Source organism: Alternaria ethzedia (genome assembly GCF_023757985.1).
Source record: "Alternaria ethzedia strain BMP 0044 chromosome Unknown scaffold_35, whole genome shotgun sequence".
NCBI classification, from domain to species: Eukaryota; Fungi; Ascomycota; class Dothideomycetes; order Pleosporales; family Pleosporaceae; genus Alternaria; species Alternaria ethzedia.
In genome coordinates, this window is record NW_026056228.1 from 233736 (window position 1) to 249721 (window position 15986).

Below are 15986 nucleotides of genomic sequence, written 5' to 3' on the forward strand. Positions count from 1 at the left end.
CTGTGGTTGCAGGAACATTTCTGGCGCGACCTGAGCGGTCACAAACGCCTTGGCACCAACGTGGGGATCTTCGTGCTGCTTTGACTATGCGACGAACGCAACTTCCCGTCTCCGAACAAACTCACCACCACCACAACAACTGCCGCCCCGCCTACCTCCTCTCCGCTTGCACCTTCCTTCCGCTGCACCCTGGTAATAAGTCAGTTGATGCGCGCAATATAATCCACGCCCCGCCGCCTTGCTCCGAGCAGTATCCGCATCCGTCCCCCCACTACCACGCCCAATTCCCTCACCATGGCTGCCAACGGACAGCAGGTCTTCGACCCCGTGCTGGCGGCGCACAACACCATGTCGTCGCAGGCGGATCGCGCGCAGAAAGAGCAGGCACATCAGTTTCTGGAGCAGTTCCAGAAGTCGGTACGTAGCATGGGTACGCGTTCACGAGCATGAGGGGCTGATATGTGACAGGAAGAGGCATGGACAACCACACTGGCTATGCTAGAGGCAAACTCAGCAGATGCCGCTGCCAAGCTTTTTGCTGCTACCACACTCAAGGGAAAGGTGAGTCGTCACTACTCCGTACTCGAGCTGTTCTAACATGTCAGATCGTATACGACCTCCACCAAGTGCCTCGCGCACAGCTGCCAGAGCTCCGAGCATCCATCATGCGGAATCTGGCGACATTCCACGCCGGACCCAAGCCCATACGTCTGCAGCTATGCGTGTGCCTGGCGAATCTGGCCATACAGATGACCGAGTGGAAGGATGTCCTCAAAGACGTTGTCAACGCCCTCGGCTCAGATCCAGCAACGCTCCCTTGCGTCTTGGACTTCCTCCGCGTTCTCCCCGAAGAAGTCACGCATGGACGCAAGATCGCTCTCACAGTACGTCCGAACGAGCCGCGCCCCGTCATCAGCCCACGGCAACTATTCCCCGCGGCGTCGACATATGATAGTAGAGTTGTAGTCTAATATGTGGTGGTCAGGAACACGAGTTGACTATGAGGACGGCCGAGTTGATCGACGACAACGCCCAACAAGCCCTGGAGCTTCTCATACGATATGGCACATCTTCCCGTACGTCTACAGCCTTTCTTTCAATCCACTTTCACTGACTTTGAACAGCCGCTGCCGCGCAAAACCCACAGTTACTAAACTGTATTACTTCCTGGATACGCGAGATACCACTAGATGCCATCATAAACTCTCCCCTTCTCAAGATCATCGTCGAGGATTTGTCCCTGGATGATCCATTTGAGGCCGCTGTTGAGTGTTTGAGCGCCCTGATCGCGGAGACCAGAGATGTCGACGAGACCCTCCAGTCGATAATGGTGCTCTACCCGCAGGTCATCAACCTCCAAACCAAGCTCGCAGAGGCAGCTCAAGAGGAGGATACAGAAAAGTTCAAGGGCATCGCCAGGATATTCGCCGAAGCTGGAGAATCATGGGTCATTCTTATCGCTCGCCTGCCGACTGACTTCCGCGCCCTGGTACAAGCCATACTTGCGACAGCTGCATTGGACAAGGAGAGGGATGCCATATCTCACACGTTCAAGTTCTGGTATGATCTTAAGCAGTATCTCACCATCGACAAATATGCCGAAGCGCGCAACCAGTGCATGGATATCTACTCTAAGCTGGTAGACATCATGATTGGTCACCTGGAGTTCCCCAAGCCGGAGTCTGGCGACGAGAAGGATCTGTTCGAGGGCGATCGCGACCAGGAAGAAAAGTTCCGCGAGTTCCGTCATCAGATGGGCGATGTGCTGAAGGACTGCTGCGAGGTCATGGGCGTCGTCGAGTGTCTTCAAAAGCCCTACGACCTCATGCAACAATGGGTGCAAACATATGGCGCTCAGGCCAGTGCAAACAGCGTGCCCGAGTGGCAGAAGCTGGAAGCGCCTTTGTTCGCTGTTAGGGCTATGGGTCGCATGGTACCTCCGGACGAGAACATAATGCTACCTCGCTTGATCCCCCTCATCGCAGGTATACCCGACCACCACAAGCTACGCTTCCAGGCTGTCATGGCTCTGGGAAGATACACCGAGTGGACTGCACAGCACCCCGATACGCTTCAGTTACAACTGGATTACATCATGGCAGCCTTCGATCATTCTGCCAAGGACGTAATCCGAGCCGCTGCGCTATCATTCAAATTCTTCTGCAACGACTGCGCGAGCCTGCTGGTCAACTTTGTTGGCCCTCTTCAACAATTCTATGCGAAGAACCTCAACAAATTGCCGATCAGCAGTCAGGAAGAGATTACAGAAGGTGTCGCGTCAGTAGTCGCTAGGGTACCCAACGATCAGCTTCTAGCAACACTCAAGCTCTACCTCGACCCGGTCATGGCTCACCTCATCGAAGTTGCGCGTCAAGCAAAGGATGAGGCGGATCAAAAGCTAATCGCCGACAAGATCAATCTCTTGACCATCTTCTTCGAGATGGTCAGGCCAGAGATTCCAGCCGGTCAAGAACATCCCGCTGTCAAGTACTGCCAAGAGATATTCCCTACTCTCGCTAACATGATCACGCACTTCAACGCAAGCATACCTATCCTCGAACGTGTCTGTCGATGCTGGCGGTACATGGTGCTCTCCTACCGTACAGCCATGCGTCCACTCCTACCAGATCTCGCGACTAAGTTGATTGAGGGCTTCGACAAGTCAAGGCAGGGTTGCTTCCTATGGGCGACGGCGTCGATAGTGCGAGAGTTTTCGCAGGGTGTAGACGATGTCGACCCAAGTCTAGCAAACGACGTCTACCAGTTCTACGAGCAGCAAGCGAAGACCTTCCTACGGATACTGAGCGACCTGCCCCCAGAGGAGCTTCCTGACCTCATCGAGGACTACTTCCGCCTTGCTGCCGACATGGCACTCTACTTTCCCTCAGAATCGATCATGTCGCCACTCATGGACACTGTTCTCCTTGCAGCCTGCAGTTCCCTGACACTGCTCAAGGAGGATCCCATCATCGCAGTGCTGCACTTCCTACGCGACTTGCTTGGATACGGTCGCAACTCGTCGCCCTCATCTAGCTTCGACAACACGCGTCACGAAGTGCCCGAGCAACTGCGGAACCGCGTCAAGCAACTTGTCATGGGTGCTGGCGTTCAACTAGTCCAGCGCATCATGACTGGCATGATGTACAGCTTCCCTGAGGGCTGCTTCGCGGACTCTTCTGGCGTGCTCCTCGACCTGTTCGAGCTTATGCCTGAGCAGGTCGCTCAGTGGGTAGCTAGTACCGTTGGCATGTTACCCCAAGGCAGTATCACACCTCAAGAGAGCGAGCGATTCCTAAATAACATTCGACAACGTATCCAAACTGGCGATGTCAGGATGATAAGGACTATCCTACAAGACTTCACCACTAGTTACCGACGCCGGAACGTTGCGCCCCGCGAAGGCCTCGGTAGACTGGAAGCTTCGCGGTTCAGGTTCTCCGGTTAGATGCTGGATGCCGAAGCACGAATTCTGTTCCAGAACGTGGACGCGCGGAAGCCTACAGAGCCACTCACACGTTCTGCGCTTCTTCTCCACACGGTTCAGTCTAACGCCTCCCGGTTTCAGTAACATAGTGGTGGTGTGTTTGGGTGCGTGGTGTAGTGTGTATCGAATAGCATAATTGTACTTGAAGCGTTAGTGTGTGGGCATTTGCATGGAAGATCGGGACACGGAAGGACAGGATACCATCGGTGGAACAGAGTGGGGGTTATTGTTCAGATCTGCTTAGATACCGTTTACTTCTATACTTCACATCGTTTCGTCATCGCCGGTTGGCTACTCTTGGCCATATGACGTGATTTCAGTAGTTTGACGTTCACTCCTGCACTTCGAGTGACGTCGGGCAGCGCTCCTTCTTGGCTACCAATGAGTGTGCAAGACGTCGATCGGGTGGCAGCGACGACATATCATGGCCCAAACAAACAACAACTTCGCCATACCAGCTTCCGCGTCACTCACAATTTGGTCTATTGCTGAGCGCTTACCAATACCTAGGCACAGCCTTTCGGCTATCGAACAGCATCCTCTCTGAGCACCTATCACCTCAGTGTCCATCTCATCCTTTGGCCCACCGCCAGCAACACTACCTTGAACACCTGTTACCACCCGGCACACGCTAGCTCGACCTTCTCCGCTTCTCCCATATACCGTTACAGATCTGTATCTTCATCTGAAGTTCGTCGGCACCGAAGGTGACCACTCCACGTTAGGTGCGCGCCAAGTTTCATGGTGAAGGTCGTGAGATGAGAGTTGACAGCAGACTTCAGCAGGGCCGATTCGCGAACGTAACAACGTTCCCATTTACCTGCGGTACCTGCGCACCTCCAGCCTGGTATTGGCAAGAACAATATCGGCAGAGCCTAAAGCTCGCAACCATACAAGAAACGACCATCCTGGATCCCCCATACGGGCGACCCGGCCTAGCGAGAGCTAACTCCACAGGATCCGGCACTAGACCCATCTCGATCAGATCAAGCACGTCGAGCGCATCACAAACTTCTACCCAAACTTCAAGCCGGTCAAGGAGACACTCGCAGCCAGCTCTTCCTCCAACCCTTGCGGAGAGAATTGCACTAGGACCTCAGCTTAACCCATATCATAGCAAGAACCCTCATCGTCTAGACCGATATACCAGCGTTCGGGACGTCTATCTTGCTAGACAGGAGCAGCGCACGAAAGAAGCCGCACACCAGGAAGAGAGACTCCATCAACTTCGGCTCGAAAAGCGCAGGGGTACCCGCCAATTCGACGGTTCAAGATCAGCTGGAACTTCACCAGCCCTGAGTCGAACAAACTCGAATTCAGATCTCACTCGAACATCTTCCCTCAAGAACCTTGCCAGAGAACTGACGACATTCGACAAGTTCGGACCTATCAGGCGCGCAGACACGGGTGACTCTACCGCATCTTCATCGGGACAGTCGAACAAATCCAAGAAGTCGAACCTCTCTCGGGTATTGACGGCTGACCGCTATGATCGAGACGCTCAAAGAAATGAAGCACGGCAAGAGCGGCAGTTACGAGAGCCTGGCGCTGGAACGAACGGCGAGTCAGATTCTCCATCGCATGGAGGACAAAGACTCGGAGGACTCTCTGGAAAGCACACGGACAAGAGTACTCGGTCTGTATCTTTCGCGGTTTCTTGCGATAGAAACAGATTGACTGACCTGTTATAGCGAACGCGCGCGCGATATATGGACCGAATCGTTGTCTAGACGTGATAAGTTTCGCTCCGACTTCCTCAAGAAAAATTGGAGCTTGCATCGTCGAGCACAATCCTTCGAGTAGATCCTACGTACACTGCTGCTCTGCGAAAGAGGACTCAAGGCTCGGTGCCATGGAACACTTGCTCGTCATCACCGAAGATCTGCTCCAGCGACTTATGGACGCCGAGGGCATCACGAGTAGTGGATGGTTGCCCGCCACGCCACAGTCACATCATGCAGCAATGTATGGGAGTGCGCCGGGAAGTGTAGCGGGTGGAGGTAGTGTGGCAAGCAGTGTGCAGCCGAGTCGAAGGGGCAGTGCTCAACCACAGGAGTAAGATCACCCTTCCTACGATCTCCGACCCTTGTATACTCACAAAACATAGCCTCCTCATCGACTGCGCGCAAGGCTCACCACAGTTAATGCAACAATCACCTCAGTTCTCACCGCCCGCCCAGTCGATACCTGCCCAAACCCCCTTCGTCAACGACTTCAACACGCCCTGGTCGCCTCACCACATCCAAAAGCCCAAGCTCCCTAGAGGCAGCAGTGACACGGTCTTTCACACCACGGCCAACACTCCCAAGCCAGTCGTCCAAACGATCCCTAGGACTAACAGCGATATTATTCAGCAGCCTAAGCCGGTGCCAATCGGCCAGTTTCAGGGTCCTGGAAGAGGCAGGGTGCAATGGAATCTGGGCTCTGAAGGATAGAAGAGTCGGGTCTTGAGTCATCGGCTGGTCGGGGTCAGAGAGATGATGTGATGGATGCTGCATTTCTTCGAACTGGGGGAGGATGGTTGGTCTTGTTGGTTAGAGTTATTCTTATTACGCGAATGCTAGTGTTTTGAACTCCGCGTAATGGTGCACTGATGATGGGCGATGTGTGAATCCGAGTTCAAAGCGAGCACTCTATCATTGATATTCATGAGAAGCAGCTTCGTTTGCATTCACAAACGATAGCTGTCGTCCAGCACGGAGAGACCCATATCTACAGATATCATAGCCCGTGAAACCACCCCCGAACGCCAAATTGCAATGATCATATCGCCATCACAAATGTCCTTCCCGTGCACTTAAGCCTTCTTAGCGAACTCCACGCGGAGAATAAGATGTCCGAAACCGACTGATCACAAAAGTTAGCAACAACACCCAAAACCACAGGCTTATCCAAAAACTTACATCCATCCATCTTCTCACACGCCTTCGCGGCATCCGACCGATCCGCATAACTAACAAACGCAAAGCCCTTGGCGCGACCCGTCTCCCTGTCCTTGGCAAGGAAAACACGAGTAACGTGTCCGTACTTGGAGAACATGTCGCGCAGATCTTGCTCTTCGGCGAACTCAGACACGTTGGTAACGCGCAGAGTAGCGCTATCGTCGCGGTCGAATTTGCCGCCCATCTTCTCGCCTGCGCCAGCACGGCCACGCAGATGAGGAGGAACGTAGCCGCCAGAGCCGGTGCCCAGACTACCTCCTGCACCGCCGGGCGCATCGTCTGGCATTTCCGCGGGGGCGACATCGCCTTCGGGGGCCATGGTGTCCTTGAAGGGACATTTTGTGGTGAAATGGTCGCCCTGGCAAATACGGCACTTGATCTTCGCGTTCTTGAGCTCTGCCTTCTTCTTCGCTTCGTCGCCCTTATCTTCGTTGCTGGCTTTCCAGTTGGAGACGGGGCGGAAGGCGATGTTTTCGGCGACGGAGACGGTGTCTGTTTGTGGGCCGGCGGGCTTGCCCTTTTCTTGTCCGAATTTCGCCCATTGCTTTCGTTCGGCGACGCGGGGGTTTACGATTTGCTTTACGACGGTCTTCTTGATGCGCCGTGTTGTCTTGTATTTCTTGCCGTCTTCGCCGATGCGGTAGGAGATTACGGTTTCGGTTCCGTCTTTGTTCTTGATGACTTGTTGGGGTGGGAGGGAGGTGAGAGAGTCGTTCTCATCTTCTTCTTCTGCCCAGTCGGTGCGGCTGTAGTGGTATTGTCAGCTTGACGCTCTTTAGCCCAGAGAGGTGTGTGTAGAAGCTCGCGGCTTGGTGTGCAGTATGGGAGCGATATAGGAAGGCTGTAGGCGTGGGAATCCGGAGAAAAGGTGCGCATAAACTCACCCTGCTGTTTTGGACATATTTGCGGTTGTGGTTGTGTTGTTGGGGGTGTCGGGTCGGTAGGTAGTCGGGGTCCCTTATGATACAGAATGTGAGAAGTGGCGGCGGCCGGTGGGGCAATTCAATGTGTGCGGTGCGCCGCCAAGATTTCGCGCTAATAGGTGTTGCGACTCATCACTCCCTTTCACCAACTTTCATCCAAACATGGTACGCTCGAAAAGCTCCGTTGAATCCTCGAACAGACAGTCACTTTCTTGTCGATTACACGGAGGGCTGTGCCTCTTGTAGGCTGGTGAGTTATTGTCAAGTGATTTGCGCAGCTTCATGTCTACCTAGGTATGGCGACATCAGGAGTCAGTCATGAACTGAGTCACTGTTCATGCTTAGGCATAGTATGCTAGAATCAATCACAGTCAGTGATATTACTTTAGTAGCTCTAGTTTTCAGTTCCCGATACGCTCGTGAGTCACAGCAGTAGCTTGGGCAAGTTGCATTAGTAGAACCATACTCAAGCAAAGAGCATGTGAATTCGATGTCTTTGTGGCTTTGACCCCATCGCATACAGCGTTCTACTCAGGTAGCTATAGGTTTGATCTACTTGGCTAGAGGTAGTAGTAGGATGTCTCTACTAACTGTTGTAAGCATGCGTAACTTTGCATTCATACTATTAAGCGGTAACGATACTAGGGCGATATGACTGAGGAAGTGTGTGCGAATGAGAGTGCGCTGGGCGATTGTTACACCATCCTGATTGCTGTCCAGCGTATAGCAAGCCTCGACGGCCCAGCGCTACCTCTATAGAAGTCTGGAACGCTGAACGCATCACCAACTACTTAAGTATAATGTCCACTAAACACAACATCATGAACGAAGCAGAACAAGCTGAAACCTTTCCTTTTGAACGTCTACCACTGGAACTACAGAGACGCGTCCTCAGCTACGTACTTCCTCAATCCCAGAGCATAAAGTTCAGATGGGGCCCATATCCCGAAGAACCCAACTACAGACCGAAATGGATCATCGAGACGCGACCAATAGGCGCCGTACTTCCTTGGGAGAACCATCATGAAAGGGAAACAAACGGTAACCAGCACATCAGCAACAGGCTATCCGACTATGCCGCTTTGATACGCGTGAAGACGTTGGCACAGGAAGCGAAAGGTAAGCTACAAATCCCTGGATTGAGGCCCCAGAGTCAGAATATGAACTCTCCCCCTCCCTCCCTCCGACCTACTCCCCACAACCCAGCCCTTCACCCTCTAACAGCAACCCCACAAGCCCTCTTCCTCCACACCAACGAAATCACCCTCGTCATCACCTCTTCACAATACACCTCCGAACTGCACTTCGGTCCTTTCAAAATGCATCCCCGCCGCCTCAACGTACACACAATGCGTGATATAGAAAACCTCCGCATCATCCTGAACATCCGTTCGGGGGATAGCACGGCTGCGCCGTGTAACCGGCTACGGACGCGCTTACAGCAGATCATCACGCAACTTACTCTTCACGCCGAGGACAAAGATCAAAAGTCTCTGTTGAGGAAGCTCGAGATCAGTGTGGCGGTTGATACTCTTGATCTTGTGGATGTGAAGGAAGTCGGGATGGAAGATGTGGATGACGGACCTCTTGGGTATCTGGGTGCGATGGACATGGCTGGGTTCATGAAGCGAGCTCCCGAAACGAATCCTTATGTACCGCATTTTATGTTCGCGCTTGAACCACTCATGGAACTTTTCCCTAGGCTGATAGTTGAGAGTGTGAGGGTGAGAGGTGCGCCTAGCTGGTTTGCTAGGTGTCTTGAACTTTGTGTAAGGGGTCAGGGTGGTGAGTTAGTAGAGTTGGACTGGGGGTGTGATATTGTGATGAGGCAGGTTGGTGTGGGTGTTGCGAGGAAACGCCGGGTTAGTGTTACGAGGAAGATGTGGATGCAGCCGGTCTATGACTGGAGGCGGTACGCTGAGGAGAATGGAATCGAGGTTGAAGACTGAGGTAGGTAGACTTTAGAATGTAGGAGATCTGCAAAGCATGCTGATTATGCTTGATTGAACATGTCATTAACTTATCTCCATTCCATCACTTTCATCTCTACATACACATATACACGTACACAGCACAACAGCCCAGATCGCCCGACAAGAGGGTCGTCGGGCCGCTGTTCCAAATCCAACCCAGAGCCAACACCTTAGACCTTTTTCTAAGAGACCCTCGTAAAAAAGGATCTTTATCCTACCGTATCATGAACGCCAGCTTTATTGTACAAGGTGGGCAGGGCCCGCAGAGTGGTGAGGAGGAGGGTCATGCGCTAAGATCGACTTCGTGTAAATGCGGGACAAACGTCGAACTGCAGTATAGAAGGTGAGAAGAAGATTGCTGCGCCTGGTTTCGCGATTGGGGGCTCGTCAGGGTAGCGGTAGAATGGTATGTATTTGCTGTGCGCAATTCCTTTTATCTTTGCTTTAGTCGACTTGTTTTAGGTCGGGCTCGAAGAAGACTTTTCGTGTTATCTGGTGGGCTGTTAGCTTTCGTCGTGAAAATACCAGGAATCGATTGAACGTACCGCCCATCCTCCCGCTACAGTCGCGCAGATACCCGAGCTAATAGCCATCTGCCTCGTCCCTCTTGTGCTCTTGAACAGCGCGCCGCTCAATGCGCCCGCCACCACGCTGTTGCTCATATCGTGCTTGCCGCGGTAGTACCCAATCGTGCTGTTCATACCATTATACACCATAGCAATCACACCCGCGCTGTTTCCCAGAAAAGGACCTCGCCGTGTTATCGCATTGAGCACGCCGTTGATGCGCAACCGCGGGGGCATGCTGGGTGGGTTCTTTTGCAGGCCCTCGGCTAGACCCCACGCTCCTCCTATCGTCAGCGCCGTCAGATACGACACGCCCGTGCCGTAACATAAGTCGTCGGACCAGCCGCGTGAGGGCAGAGCGGATTGTGCGCCGGGCAGGTCCGAGAGGACGCTGTCTTCGAGGTTTAGGTAGTCGAGTGTGTCTTGGTTGAGGCCGGCGAGGGGATGCAGTTGTGAGGGGTCGAGCAGGAATTCTGAGGGGTTTTGGATGGCCGTGTTGGGGTCGAAGGGCGTGGGTTGGAAGGTGTCTTCTTTTACGAAGTCGGCATTTTGGGGCGAGGCGGGCGCGGGTGCCGTGTCCTTGGACTTGCGTCCGGTTATGGAGTCCCAGCTAGCACTGGATTAGCATTGATGTGACTGAGAAGACGCAGGATATCAGAGTTTATACATACATGGTCATGTTGAAGAAGTCAGGTTGTGATGGCGGCGTAAAGAAATGTTGCGCCTGATTGTCCACAGCCGCACGAACAAAATCCCCCAGACGCCCGAAAAACCTCTATCAGACCGACGCAGCTAGGAGAAACAGCAGAAAAGAGGCAGGTGGTAGATGCGCGGGTATTGGATAGCGTGGGGCGGCGTTCGTGATGCTCACGAAAAGTTCTGGCGAAGCAACTTGGGCAATGACGGTCTCTGTGCACGGCCCACCTTCTCGAAGCCTCCCTGCTTCCGAGCTCGGAAAGGAACGAGATCGGAAAGAAAAGTTCAGACAGCCTCACCCACTTCGGGATAACGACAGACAACAACGATTCCAACCATGGCGCTCCCCGAATACAAGCAAAACTTCCTCAAAGACTGCGTCTCAGCCGGCGCATTGAAATTCGGCACCTTCACCCTCAAGTCCAAGCGCATATCTCCCTACTTCTTCAATGCGGGCCTCTTCCACCGCGCCGACCTGCTCCGCTCCATCTCCTCAGCCTACGCACACACACTGAAGAACCACGGCGATTCTGACCCCTCATTCCAATGGGACATTCTCTTCGGCCCAGCCTACAAGGGCATTCCCCTCGCAGCAGCCTCAGTCGACAAGCTCGCAGATCTGGACATGGCCAAGTACGGACAGAAGAGCTACAGTTTCAACCGCAAGGAAGCAAAAGATCATGGTGAGGGCGGCAACATCGTGGGCGCGAGTTTGAAGGGCAAGAAGATTGTTATTGTGGATGATGTCATTACGGCTGGTACGGCGATTAGAGAGGCTATTGATATTATTAAGAGGGAGGGGGGTGAGCTTGTGGGCATCATCGTTGCTTTCGATAGGCGGGAGAAGATGCCTACGGCGACTGATGACGATGGAAAGCCGGGTCCCAGTGCGATTGGCGAGGTTAGGAAACAGTATGGAATTCCTGTGCTCGCTATCTTGACGCTGGATGATGTTGTGGAGTATCTGAGGAGTCTGGGTGGGGAGGAGGATCTCAAGAGGTTGGATGAGTATCGGGAGAAGTACAAGGCGAGTGATTAGGCGTATCTGGTGGGGCGTTTACGAAGTTATGATTATGGGAGTATGGGTGATAGGGAAGGGCGGCTGCTAGAATACCCCGCATGCGTTGCGGTCAATGCTGCAAGCATTTCAAGTCCACATGTTCTTCTTGACTCCGTGAGACTGTGAGGCGATCCTCATAACAATAAACGGCTGTGTCATTGGGGTAAGATGCTACATCAAAGAAAACACGCTGATTATTGTTATACTTCTATGGTATATATACAGAATTATGTACGCGTTCAACAAAAGGGGGGTATCCTCTATCATCGCTCCTGGCCAAACGAACAAGATGCATAGTCACCTCCATGCATATCTGAATCCAATTCGAGAGATCTGACGGGCAAGAATCGTCTGAATCCGAACCGTCTGAATCAGAAGAGCACTCCATAACAAGATCAAGCTGGACAGCTGGCCTGACTCCGACGTACCTGCTCCGCAAAACTCATCTCTTTGATGGCCTATTATCTTTCTTATGTTTTGCGTCCCGAGAATTGACTCCGCTAGCTTCCTCTAACTGTATTCATCGTCGCTGGAACCGGTTCCGCTGGGATCGAAAACAACGGGCTTGTCTTTGTCGTCTTCGTCCGAGCTGATGCCGTTTGCACTTGAATGGCTTCGACAGGATGTTTGATAGATTAATCTGTAGTAGAGACTGCGGCAGTAGAGACATGTTCGCCAGCATCGTCCGCGTTGACATCGTCTTCGCTAGCGTCGTCTGCGCTTGAGTCCTCTTCGCTGGGGTCGTCTTCGCCAGCATCGTCTTGACTAGCATCATCTTCGCTATCGTCTTCGCTATCATCTTCGCTATCGCTATATTCTGATGAATCAGGATAGAAGCCGGGCGGAGTGTTGAGCGCAGGATGAGCATAATTCTTGGGGTCATAATCTGGCTCATTCTCGATAAGGTAATGGCGTTCCGAAAATGCGATCCACGGATCCTAGATACCGGTTAAAGCATTAGCTACCGACTTGCGTTTTCAAGGGTTGATCGCATGGTTCGAGGACCCATTTATAGGTCATCATCGGGAGGTCAAATGAGCACCTACCTCGTGATATTCCTTGAGGATATAGTCATCCAGACTGTCCAGATATTCTCTCGCATCTTGCCTCCACTGTTCACTTCCACTCGTATCTCTGAGCACCTCGGTGAGGTCAAACTCTATGTCGTCGTACCTGTTAAACGGATGCCCCCATTTGAAACGCAAATGCCCTCCTTCGCGTTCATATGCCTGGAGAACAGGTCTCAGGAGTTCGATCCACGGGACCCACAAGTTTAACCTGACCTCCTGTTGAACCAATTCGATATGGAGACTGAAATTCCTCTTCTTCCTGATACTCATCAGGGTCTTGACAAGCGTCTCGCCTTCTGCATCGATGTCTGTATTGGATTCCCAAAGACAAACATACAGTGACTGCAAAACATCTGCGGGAATAAGTCCAACATCCCAAATATCTTGACAGACGACTCGTTCCGTTGATGCTATGGTGATATATTCAACTGGACCAAAGCCATCAATGTCGGGATAGCTGCCAGAATCGCTACGGTCGGGTTGTACCTCGTACCACTTCACCATAACTTCGTGGGCTATTTTCAAACCCATGAAGCGGCTTTGAATGAAGTGCGGTAACTCTGGTACGTCGCTGCGGCAAGACTCAGGGTTGAGACGGTATTGCATCGACTCTTCATGATACTTGAATGCTTTGTTATCCCAAATATAGTCGAAGATCATCGCTCTCAGTTCGGTCGGTAGACGGGTCTCTATCTCACGAGCGAATTGGAGATTCCATAATTCGCTGTATTTCGTGACAGCGGCCGGCCATTCTCTAAAGCAAACTTAGTGATTAGTCTACGCAGTTTTTGTTTCGTACAAGGAGAGAAACTCACTCTCTGAGGATTTTCGTTTGCTGTTTGGCGGTACGCCTCTTTGGGGCCTCGAGTTTGCTGCGAATGCTGTACGTATGTCAGTCTCTGCGGTTTCCTTTACGTAGGTGGTCTTACTCCACGAGGGTCTGGTACGCGGCCTGGACATCGTCCTGCTGGACCGGCGGGGAATTGGCAGAATGAATAGGGGCCGCCTTTGGCTTAGACTTCGGTTTGGTCCTTCGGGCCATAGCTGGCAAACAAAGAAATGGTAATCGAAGTGTTCACGTCTCTATGCGTGCTGTGCAAACCCGCGGGAGTGTTTAGGTGTAAAGTGCGAGTGTCACAAAGTTGGCGAGGGGATGCACGACGCGTCGCTAGCGCGTCTCAAAACGATTAAACACGCGTGTCCCTTACTTCCCCATGCCAAGCAACCCGCTTGCCGCGTACCGATTGCAGACTTCAACCGGCAGCTACGTGCAGACATTCTTTGCCCATACACCGATACTACTCGACGCCCAAGGCGCAAACGCTAGCAACAGAGACCAGCCTAGCGAAGATATGAGAGCAGCGGCGCTTGCGGGCCGCAGACCATTCTCCGTCGGCGGCACAGTGCAGATGTGGGGCGGCATGCGCTGGAAACCCTACTCAGGTAAGGCAAGGCAGACACCTGCAATAGAGATCAGCAAATCGGAGGCAATACACTGTGGAGCAGTGACGCTGTTGCATTGGGATGAGAAGGATCTTCAAAGTTTGGAGACTTCTTTTAGGCATCCAAATTGTGACAAGAAGGCGAGGTTCAAAGGCATGCCCAAGAGCGCTTTCCTATCTCCATTATCCTTCATTCTGTACTCTACTCATTCAGTGAACGAAACAAACACAACCGCGATCTCGACATGCATCACCTCCGTGATGCTCTACTGAGCCCCTCTCCAGAGGGCCCTCCCGAACTCAACCACCTAGACAATGTGGCTCATGACGTCCTAATGGTTCGCGAAGACGTGGCGCGTGGGGAACTCGACGGACTCCGCGGAACAGCCTTCTATAATCGAACCGGGATTGTCAGTGAGCGATACTGCAGCCTAGGAGATGGTATAGACTCTCTTGTGCACCACATCCACTCTGCGTGGCACATGTATTACCAAGTTGCTGTGCACACGGCGTATGATACGCGCGAACAGGACCGCTTGGTCCTCGACATCGTGCGAATCCAGGGATTGGGGCCGTTGACCAGGCCCGCTACTGGGCACTACGGTATCGACATCGCGCGAACAGTAGATGGAACGGTGTGGAACGGTCAGTAATATCCCCGTACGAACTGTATGTGAGATAAACACTGACGTTGTACACCAATCTTTAGATCTACCCTTTCTAGCCACTGACATGACCGCATTCTGGATCGAGAACTGCGCGGCTTTGAAGAACGCCCAGCGACTTAACCTCGCATCCTTTCTAGCTAAGCTGGCGTCGACTCGCGTTAGCAAGGATCGAATCTGCCAAATCGCTCTTCTACTGTTCTGCTCTACCTTTGAGGGAAGAAGCAGTATCGACGGAGGTCAACCAGACGAACTTTCCACACACCAGACGATCTCGACTCTCGATCTGACGCAGCTCATGCCGTCTGTGTGTGCGTGGATCAAAGAGGCTGGTCACGTTCTTGTCCAACTCTCTGAACTCTCATGGAATGACTGTCCTAGCCATATCGGGCAGGGTGGGCAACACTTCCTTGAATCTGAATTCGGGAAGCGGTCACCGACTGGTTTCACCCCGTGGAGATGGATGTATTGGCTCAAACGTCTTCATGAAATTCGTCAAGAGGCGAAAGAGGCAAATGAGAAGACTCTCGAGGAGCAGACTACGGAGGCTATTGACCGCATGGTCAGCCAAGTACACGATCGTAATTCAGGGATTTTCAGGGCGTATCAAGATGGCGGGGACTTCTTGAAGCTGGACGATCATCTGGCGTGTTTGAGGGGTAGATAGATCGAATGCAGGCTATACAGTTATGACAAACAATTCTGTACACGTCCGTGCTAATGTGGGAGTAGTACAGTTGAAAAGAAGCCGGAAACCCAATATGCGCCTAAATAGCCCCACGCGCATGGATAACACGGAGGATAGGTAGGGGACGGTCCGCGTAACCCACATCGGGCCAAAAGTGCTACATGAAGGCGCATGTTGCGCGGCAATCTCGTGCTAAGCACCTAACATATGGCGCGGCAATCTTGCCCGGGTGTGCTAGACACATGCAGTGTGGTAGGTAACTTTGTGCTAGGCGCGGCGCAGCAACCTTATACTAGGAAGGCATAGGCAACACCGCAACCTTTATTTAGGGCCATGCGGCGTGGTAACTTTGTTTGAAGTGCATGCGGCGTAGTGACCTTGTACTGGATACATGCGGCATCGCAGCCTTGACGATTACGATGATCCCTCGAGACAGTGAACGATCTCTGGCCTCTGGCTGGAACGCCACTGGAGAGC

General features: G+C 52.6%; 6 protein-coding genes across 6 annotated transcripts; 3 read left to right on the forward strand and 3 right to left on the reverse strand.

Moving 5' to 3' along the window:
• Window positions 1-294: 294 nt before the first annotated feature.
• Window positions 295-3445, forward strand: J4E87_009477 (uncharacterized protein; the record flags this gene model as incomplete). The annotated part of the gene is made up of 5 exons (XM_049381053.1): window positions 295-417; window positions 469-561; window positions 606-884; window positions 986-1076; window positions 1125-3445. The coding sequence occupies 5 exons, from the start codon at window positions 295-297 to the stop codon at window positions 3443-3445; spliced, it is 2907 nt and encodes a 968-aa protein (XP_049229274.1).
• Window positions 3446-4972: 1527 nt separating this feature from the next.
• On the forward strand, window positions 4973-5919 carry J4E87_009478 (uncharacterized protein; the record flags this gene model as incomplete). The annotated part of the gene is made up of 3 exons (XM_049381054.1): window positions 4973-5120; window positions 5176-5539; window positions 5592-5919. The coding sequence occupies 3 exons, from the start codon at window positions 4973-4975 to the stop codon at window positions 5917-5919; spliced, it is 840 nt and encodes a 279-aa protein (XP_049229275.1).
• Window positions 5920-6281: 362 nt separating this feature from the next.
• Window positions 6282-7327, reverse strand: TIF35 (translation initiation factor eIF3 subunit g; the record flags this gene model as incomplete). Its single annotated transcript, XM_049381055.1, has 3 exons — window positions 6282-6331; window positions 6388-7172; window positions 7311-7327. The coding sequence occupies 3 exons, from the start codon at window positions 7325-7327 to the stop codon at window positions 6282-6284; spliced, it is 852 nt and encodes a 283-aa protein (XP_049229276.1).
• Window positions 7328-9766: 2439 nt separating this feature from the next.
• TIM23 (Mitochondrial import inner membrane translocase subunit tim23) lies at window positions 9767-10567 on the reverse strand (the record flags this gene model as incomplete). Its single annotated transcript, XM_049381056.1, has 3 exons — window positions 9767-9814; window positions 9868-10498; window positions 10560-10567. 3 exons carry the CDS (start codon window positions 10565-10567, stop codon window positions 9767-9769), a joined length of 687 nt encoding a protein of 228 aa, XP_049229277.1.
• Window positions 10568-10921: 354 nt separating this feature from the next.
• PYR1 (Orotidine 5'-phosphate decarboxylase) lies at window positions 10922-11623 on the forward strand (the record flags this gene model as incomplete). Its single annotated transcript, XM_049381057.1, has 1 exon — window positions 10922-11623. One exon carries the CDS (start codon window positions 10922-10924, stop codon window positions 11621-11623), a length of 702 nt encoding a protein of 233 aa, XP_049229278.1.
• Window positions 11624-12279: 656 nt separating this feature from the next.
• J4E87_009482 (uncharacterized protein) lies at window positions 12280-13218 on the reverse strand (the record flags this gene model as incomplete). The annotated part of the gene is made up of 3 exons (XM_049381058.1): window positions 12280-12582; window positions 12691-13022; window positions 13149-13218. The coding sequence occupies 3 exons, from the start codon at window positions 13216-13218 to the stop codon at window positions 12280-12282; spliced, it is 705 nt and encodes a 234-aa protein (XP_049229279.1).
• Between the last annotated feature and the right edge of the window lie 2768 nt (window positions 13219-15986).